The sequence below is a fragment of the Ornithorhynchus anatinus genome, chromosome 6 (genome assembly GCF_004115215.2).
Source record: "Ornithorhynchus anatinus isolate Pmale09 chromosome 6, mOrnAna1.pri.v4, whole genome shotgun sequence".
Classification (NCBI taxonomy): domain Eukaryota; kingdom Metazoa; phylum Chordata; class Mammalia; order Monotremata; family Ornithorhynchidae; genus Ornithorhynchus; species Ornithorhynchus anatinus.
This window is the reverse complement of record NC_041733.1, coordinates 29,615,802-29,623,764: the sequence shown is the minus strand read 5'-3', so window position 1 is coordinate 29,623,764 and position 7,963 is coordinate 29,615,802. Positions and strand designations below refer to the sequence as shown.

Below are 7,963 nucleotides of genomic sequence, written 5' to 3'. Positions count from 1 at the left end.
TAGTGAGCGCTTAACAAAGACCAACATTCTTATTATTATTTCCACTGAGCCAAGCTGCTTCGCCGCCGAATGGGGATGAAGCCTGGGAGCCCCACCGGGGCGAGGGGGGTTAGAAGAGCGCTCTGAGCAGAGTAAGCGCTTAGCGTGGCTCACTGGAAAGAGCCCGGGCTTTGGAGTCAGAGGTCATGGGTTCGAATGCCGACTCGGCCACTTGTCAGCTGTGTGACTTTGGGCAAGTCACTTCACTTAGAGAAGCAGCGTGGCTCAGTGGAAAGAGCACGGGCTTTGGAGTCAGAGGTCATGAGTTCGAATGCCGACTCGGCCACTTGTCAGCTGTGTGACTGTGGGCAAGTCACTTCACTTCTCGGTGCCTCAGTTCCCTCATCTGTAAAATGGGGATGAAGACTGGGAGCCCCACGTGGGACATCCTGATTCCCCTGCGTCTCCCCCAGCGCTTAGAACAGTGCTCGGCACCTAGTAAGCGCTTAACAAATACCAACATTATTATTATTATTATTCTTATTCTCGGTGCCTCAGTTCCCTCATCTGTCAAATGGGGATGAAGACTGTGAGGCCCACGTGGGGACCACCCGATCCCCCTGGGTCTACCCAACCTGATCACCTTGTATCCCCTAGCGCTTAGAATAGTGCTCGGCACCTAGTAAGCGCTTAGCGAATACCAACATCATCATTATTATTATTATTATTGTTCTCGGTGCCTCAGTTCCCTCATCTGTCAAATGGGGATGAAGACTGTGAGGCCCACGTGGGGACCACCCGATCCCCCTGGGTCTACCCAACCTGATCACCTTGTATCCCCTAGCGCTTAGAACAGTGCTCGGCACCTAGTAGGCGCTTAACGAATACCAACATCATCATTATTATTATTATTATTCTCGGTGCCTCAGTTCCCTCATCTGTCAAATGGGGATGAAGACTGTGAGGCCCACGTGGGGACCACCCGATCCCCCTGGGTCTACCCAACCTGATCACCTTGTATCCCCTAGCGCTTAGAACAGTGCTCGGCACCTAGTAAGCGCTTAACGAATACCAACATCATCATTATTATTATTATTATTATTATTATTAACAAAGACCAACATGAGGAGTGGGAGGCGATGGAAGGAAGGAGGGAGAGGGCAGGCCCAGGGGCGGGGCGCGCGAAGGCTTATGGGAAGGGAGCGCGCAGGTGACCCCGAATGGCGGCGGGGGCCGCGGCGTCAGGACCGGCCGCGGCGTCAGGACCGGCCGAGGCGCGGGGGCGGCGGTGACGGGCTCCCGGCGCCCTCCCCCGCCGTCGCCTCCTCTTTGTGTCCATCCTCTCACCCGCCCCGAAGGCGGCCCGCGCTATGGAGAAGGCGGCGGCGGGCGGCGCGGAGAGCGGCGGGCCGGGCCCCGGGCCCCCAGGGACCGCCAGGAGGCCAGCCCGCCCCGGGGCCGCCGCCGCCAACGCCGCCAACGCCGCCGCCCCCACCTTGCCCCGGATGCCCAGCGACGACAGTTTGGACGGGTAAGAAGGACGGGAGGCCGCGGGACGGGCGGGGCCTTCGCTCGCCGACCCCGGAACCCTCCTCCGCCCGAAAGGGAGCCTTTCCTCCCCACCCCGCCCTCACCTACACACATCCTGCGTAGTCCAGCACGCACACAGATTTATCCTGCCCAGAGCCCACCATACACACGCCATCCCCAGAGTCCACCATACACACACGCCCTGCCCAGAATCCACCATACACACACCCAGCCCAGAGCCCAGCACGCACACTCACACCCTGCCCAGAGTCCACCACATACACACCCTCCTGCCCAGAGGCCACCACACAGACCCCTCCTGCCCAGAGCCCACCACCCACACTCACTCCCTGCCCAGAGCCCACCATCCACACTCACACCCTGCCCAGAGTCCATCATGTACTCACCATCCCCAGAGTCCACCACACACACACCCTCCTGCCCAGAGTCCACCACACACACACCATCCCCAGAGCCCACCACACACACACCCCTGTCCAGAGTCCACCATACACACACCATCCCCAGAACCCACCACACACTCTCACTCCCCGTCCAGAGTCCACCATGTACACACCATCCCCCGCATCTACCACACACACATCCTGCCCAGAGTCCACCATGTACACACCATCCCTAGAGTCTACCACACACACACCCTGCCTAGAGTCCACCGTACACACATCATCCCCAGCACCCACCACACACACTGACTCCCTGCCCAGAGTCCACCATACATACTCACACCCTGCCCAGAGTCCACCATGCACGCACCATCCCCAGAGTCCACCACACACACACACAATCCCCAGAACCCACCATACACACTCACCCCCATCCAGAGACCACCTCACACACACACAACATCCCCCGAGTCCACCGCACACACACCCCCTGCCCAGAGTCCACCCCACATATACACACACACATACACCCCTTGCCCAGAGCCCACCAAACACACACAAACCCTGCCCAGAGCCCACCACTTACACACACACACACCCCCGCCCAGAGCCCACCACTTGCACACATACACACCCCCGCCCAGAGCCCACCACTTGCACACACACACACCCTGCCCAGAGCCCACCACTTGCACACACACACCCTGCCCAGAACCCACCATACACACACCCCCATCCAGAGCCCACCCCTCATACCCCCTCTCCCCAAAGCCCACCTTTCTTCACCCCCACACACCCCCTACCCAGAGTCCAGCGCACAGGCCCACGTGTTATCACCCGGGCTTGTTTTTCTGAGGTCCCAGCTTCTCCTGCCCTTCCCCTCCGCCTCCCCCAACCCCAAGAAAAGAAGGTCGCGGCCTCCTTTCTCCCTCCTCCCTTCCCCTCCTCGTTCTTGCTGCGTTTCAGATCAGCCCTTGAGTTTCCTTCTCCTCCCTGGTCCTTTTGGGCCCGAGGAGTTGGTCCCTCCATTGACAGGAAAACAACACCCTGGGGTTTTCCCATTCTCTTTTGTACAGTATGGACGAGTGCTCATGAAAGTAGATTTTGATTATTTTTTTTTCTTCCAAAAGGTTGCAAACTTTCCAAGTTGGCCGACGGGCCTAGCAACTTCATTAATACTGGTTTCATTTTCAGCAGAATTTGCTGAGTTCCTAGCAATACGAGGTTTCATTACTCATTACTAACTTAAAAAGACCCTGTTTCGTATGACTTTCCCAGGCGGTGCCTGAGAACGGGATAAAACGATCAAAAAGGCAGTAGATATTGAAGTGACTAACACCTTGTTTTTTGTCAGCATGGAAAAGTTGCAAACACAAAGGCACTTGGGCACCTAAATTACATCCTGAAAGGGTCTAAAGTGGAAGAACACCTCAAAACCAGAGTATCCAGATTCCTTGTTTTCTCCTCCCTCTTGTTTGCACGTATTTTACCATTTGTCACTTTTAGCATTTCCACTAGAGGGCAGGCAGGGAAGAAAGATGATAATTTGATTATGAATCAAATTAATCTGATTTCATGTGGTGTTTGGATACAACATTTTAGTTGGATGCCGTGACTGACTAGGCAGGTTTGGGGTCCGACTGAAGTGATAAGGAAGGTCCTTTCCCTTCCAGTGATAATGAAGGTCCTTTCCCTTCCAGTTCTGCTTCATAGCAATAATTGTCATTTTTAATTTAATACTTATTTTACATTAATGAACACTGATATTTACAAGTGTATGCTATTCAGCGGATTTTGAGTAAACGATATTAAATTAATATCTTTATGCTATGTCAGATCGCTGAAATATGGCTGTGTTTGGAACTATTCAGAACTCTCCAGTAAGCATAAGAAGTATTCTACTGGAAGAGCTCCCACGTTGTGTGTTTTCACTGTATAGTAGGAGGAGGAGAAAATATTTAAGTGCTCCCTGGGTGCAGAGCATTGTTCTAAGCACTGGAAAAAAACAATCCATGGGTGAGAGACATGACTGATCTCTGGCCCTCCAGGTGCTTACAATCTAATAATAGAGTTGGGCATTTTGGATAGTATGCTGTGGAGAACTAGGAAATATTCTTCCAACTTTATAACTGCATTTGGGGAGAACACAATGTCAGTTGCGCAGATGCAAGGAGGCTGGTCAAGGTGTATAGTGGGATTTTCCTTTGAATGAAGTTTGTCAGGTACTGATCGTATTTAAGAGTAAGGGTGGAGAGAAAAAAGATAGTGGCACTCAAAAAGCAACATAATGGAAGATATTAACATGGTTGAAAGTCCTAAAAGCACTTTTTTTCTGAAAAAATTTTTCTCCCAGTTAAATAGAAATTGTTTTTCTAGCACTAGTTAAAATTAATAACCCAAACTAAGTACTAAAATAGTACATTTATTGAATTCTGCTCTTGTTTGATTCTAACTTAAAAACAATCAGGAAAGAAGAAAAACCTTTTGGCATGGCAGTTAACCACTTGCTCACTAGCCCAGAGATAATAGTGAAATACTTCAAGGTACCAGTTAAAAGATGTTATTTTGCCATTTTTCTCTTATGAGCTGCCTGGGAGGAGAGAAGATTGGATGGTAAAATATTGTGACTAGTAAAACTTTCCTGTGCCGATCTACCCAAAATATACTTTATACGCTTCCGTGGTAGAACTGTCCTTCAGTTCATTTCAAATACTACACTGCTGACAGTGGTGGTTATCTACGAGTATGAGTGGCGTTGTGACAGGCTGTCTTGTGTACCCTGCTCAGGAATATATAGTAGCGCCCATTTTTGGGTCCTTGCCATTCACAGTAGACACACATTCAGTCTATCACTAAATCCTGTCAGCTCAACCTTCACAGTGTCACTAAAATCCGCCCTTCTTCATCCAAACTGCTGCCACGTTATTGCAATCACTTATCCTATCCCAACTTGACTGCTGTACCAGCCTCCCTGCTGACCATCCCACCTCCTTTCTCTCCCCGCTCCAGTCCATACTTCACTCTGCTACCCAGATCATTTTTCTGTAGAAATGTTCAGTCTGCTTTTCCACACTCAGAAACCTCCAGATTTTGCCCATCCAACTCTGCATCAAACAGAAAGCACCCAGTCACCTTACCCCTTCCTACCTACCTACTCGTCTCTCTCGTTCACCCCACACATCCTATCCGTTACCAAGACCTGCCGGTTTCACCTTTACAATATCGCCAAGATCCGCCCTTTCCTCTCCACCCAAACGGCTACCTTACTGCTACGGGCTCTCGTTGTATCCCGGCTAGACTACTGTGTCGGCCTTCTCTCTGACCTCCCTTCCTCCTCTCTCGCCCCGCTCCGGTCTATTCTTCACTCCGCTGCCCGGCTCATCTTCCTGCAGAAACGATCTGGGCATGTCACTTCCCTTCTTAAACAACTCCAGTGGTTGCCTATCAACCTCCGCTCCAAACAAAAACTCCTCACTCTAGGCTTCGAGGCTCTCCATCACCTTGCCCCTTCCTACCTCTCCTCCCTTCTCTCTTTCTACCGCCCACCCCGCACGCGCCGCTCCTCCGCCGCCCACCTCCTCGCCGTCCCTCGGTCTCGCCCATCTCGCCGTCGACCCCCGGGCCACGTCCTCCCGCGGTCCCGGAATGCCCTCCCTCCTCACCTCCGCCAAACTGATTCTCTTCCCCTCTTCAAAACCCTACTTAAAACTCACCTCCTCCAAGAGGCCTTCCCAGACTGAGCTCCTCTTCTCCCTCTACTCCCTCTGCCACCCCCCCTTTACCTCTCCGCAGCTAAACCCTCTTTTCCCCCTTTCCCTCTGCTCCTCCTCCTCTCCCTTCCCATCCCCTCAGCACTGTACTCGTCCGCTCAACTGTATATATTTCCATCACCCTATTTATTTTGTTAATGAATTGTACATCGCCTCGATTCTGTTTAGTCGCCATTGTTTTTACGAGATGTTCTTCCCCTCGACTCTATTTATTGCCATCGTTCTCGTCTGTCCGTCTCCCCGATTAGACCGTAAGCCCGTCAAACGGCAGGGACCGTCTCTATCTGTTGCCGACTTGTTCATTCCAAGCGCTTAGTACAGTGCTCTGCACATAGTGACTCAATAAATACTATAAATAATAAATAAAGCGCTCAATAAATACTATTGAATGAATGAATACCTCATCTCACTGCTCTTCTGTTACAACCCAGCCGACACACTTCGCTCCTCTAATTGGCCTGGCACACCTTACCTCTTCATATCCGACAGAAAATTACTCTCCCTGCCCTCAACGCCTTATTGAAGGCACATCTTTTACAAGAGGCTTTTCCTGACTAAACCCTCATTCCTTCTTCTCCCACTCCCTTTCTTCATCCCCCGATTTGCTCTTCTTTTATTCACTCCTCCCTCAGCCCCATGGCATTTATGTATGTATCCATAATTTATTTATATTAATGTTTGTCTTCCCCTCTAATCTGTGAGCTCACTGGGAGCAGGGAATGTGTCTGCTATATTATTATGTTGTACTCTGCCAAGTGCTTAGTACATTGCTTTGCGCACAGTAAGCGCTCAGTAAGTACGATTGATTGACACCAACAGTGCTGTAGAGAGACACTGCAGTCACTCAGCAAAATCTTAGGCTGGAGCCGCTTAGGTTTTTTAGGACTTCTGCGTTGGGAGAAGGGCAAGGTGTAGCCTATTGTCAGCAATCAGTGTGTTGATTTGTGCCAAGCCATCTGGGCTGTTATGCTGCTTAATATCCTTGTGATCGCAGTATGCACCGAGACACACCTGACAAGATTAGGAGTACAGTCTCTGAAAATGGAACAGAATATTTGAGATCTTACTATCTCCATAAGCAGCAGAATGGAGCAGCAGACCCCCATGCGCTTCCCCAACTCAAAAACCATTATTAAGTATGGCACTCCAAGTGGCTTTTGCAAGCCCTAGGGCACTTTCTACTTCCTTGCTAAAACTAGGGGAAAAGTAAAAAGATCAAGGGCAACAAAAATACAGTCATACCCTCCCACTAGGCAGACTGGAGTTAGAACATGACCAGAGCATCAGGTAAGAGGATTTGTTCAAGTGCGCAGTGTCACTTCTATCTCAAACTAGCCACGTACCAGTTCTAGTATGGTACGGTTGTGAAATCATCTCTGGCCAGTCCTCACTCATACCATCACTGGAATCAGCCCCGTCAATCACTTCTGGCCAGGCGCCTCTCTGACAGGAGGATCTTTCCAAAAGAAGATGCATCCAGTACCCTTTTCCACGAGCTATTCCTTGTCAGTCCAGGCCATCTTTCCTGGTTCTGCGATCTCCGACGCCTGAATTTTTTTTTAAACATAAAAAAAACTCATCCCTTTAAAATGATTCTCTTTGCACTGCCTTTTTTCCTAACGCAATTCCCTTGTAAAATGAGGAAAACTTCTAATGAGGTAGCCTTAAACGTTCATATTCATTGTCAAAATGGGTAGCCTAAATGAAACCAACATTGTGAAATCTGTGGCTCTAATCATCTTTGATCGCTAATCAGAGTATCGATTTTTATATTAAAAGTAGAGAAAGGTAGAATTCCAGTTGGTTCAAAAAGTCTATATTCTTAGAGCAGAAGGAGCATGCTCTCAATTTTCTACTGCTAAAGTCACACTGTAAATGCCTCCCTACCCCTTCCTCTTCTCCCTGTGCCCCTTTCCCACCTCCCCGTTCCCAGTGACTTTTCTACCTCTTTTTCTTTTTTAAAAAAATGGTATTTATTAAACACTTTATACAAGGCACCGAACTAAGCCCTGGAGGAGATACAAGATAATCAGATTGGCCATAGTCCTCGTCCCTCATGGAATCACAATTTTTATCTCCATTTTACAGCTAAGGTAACTGAGGCACAGAGAAGTTAAATATCTTGCCCAAGGACATATAGCAGACAAGTGGTAAGATGGGATTAGAATCCAGGTCCTCTGAATCCCTGGCATGTGCTTTTCCCATTAGGCCAGGCTGCTACCTGTCCCCTTCCCACTTTCCCTTCCTCATCCTTCCCACCTCATGGTCCATTATGGAATT

The 7,963-nt window shown here is 49.8% G+C and overlaps 1 protein-coding gene across 5 annotated transcripts in view; it reads left to right on the top strand.

Moving 5' to 3' along the window:
- The first annotated feature begins 1,410 nt into the window (after nucleotides 1-1,410).
- Nucleotides 1,411-7,963, top strand: part of MTMR1 (myotubularin related protein 1) — a 48,237-nt gene continuing 41,684 nt past the window's right edge. For all 5 annotated transcript variants that reach the window (XM_029067258.2, XM_029067256.2, XM_029067257.2 and 2 more), the window contains exon 1: nucleotides 1,411-1,510. In XM_029067258.2, the coding sequence (XP_028923091.1) occupies nucleotides 1,485-1,510 (26 nt within the window). In that variant the 5' untranslated portion in view covers nucleotides 1,411-1,484. The remainder of the gene's footprint in view (nucleotides 1,511-7,963) is intronic.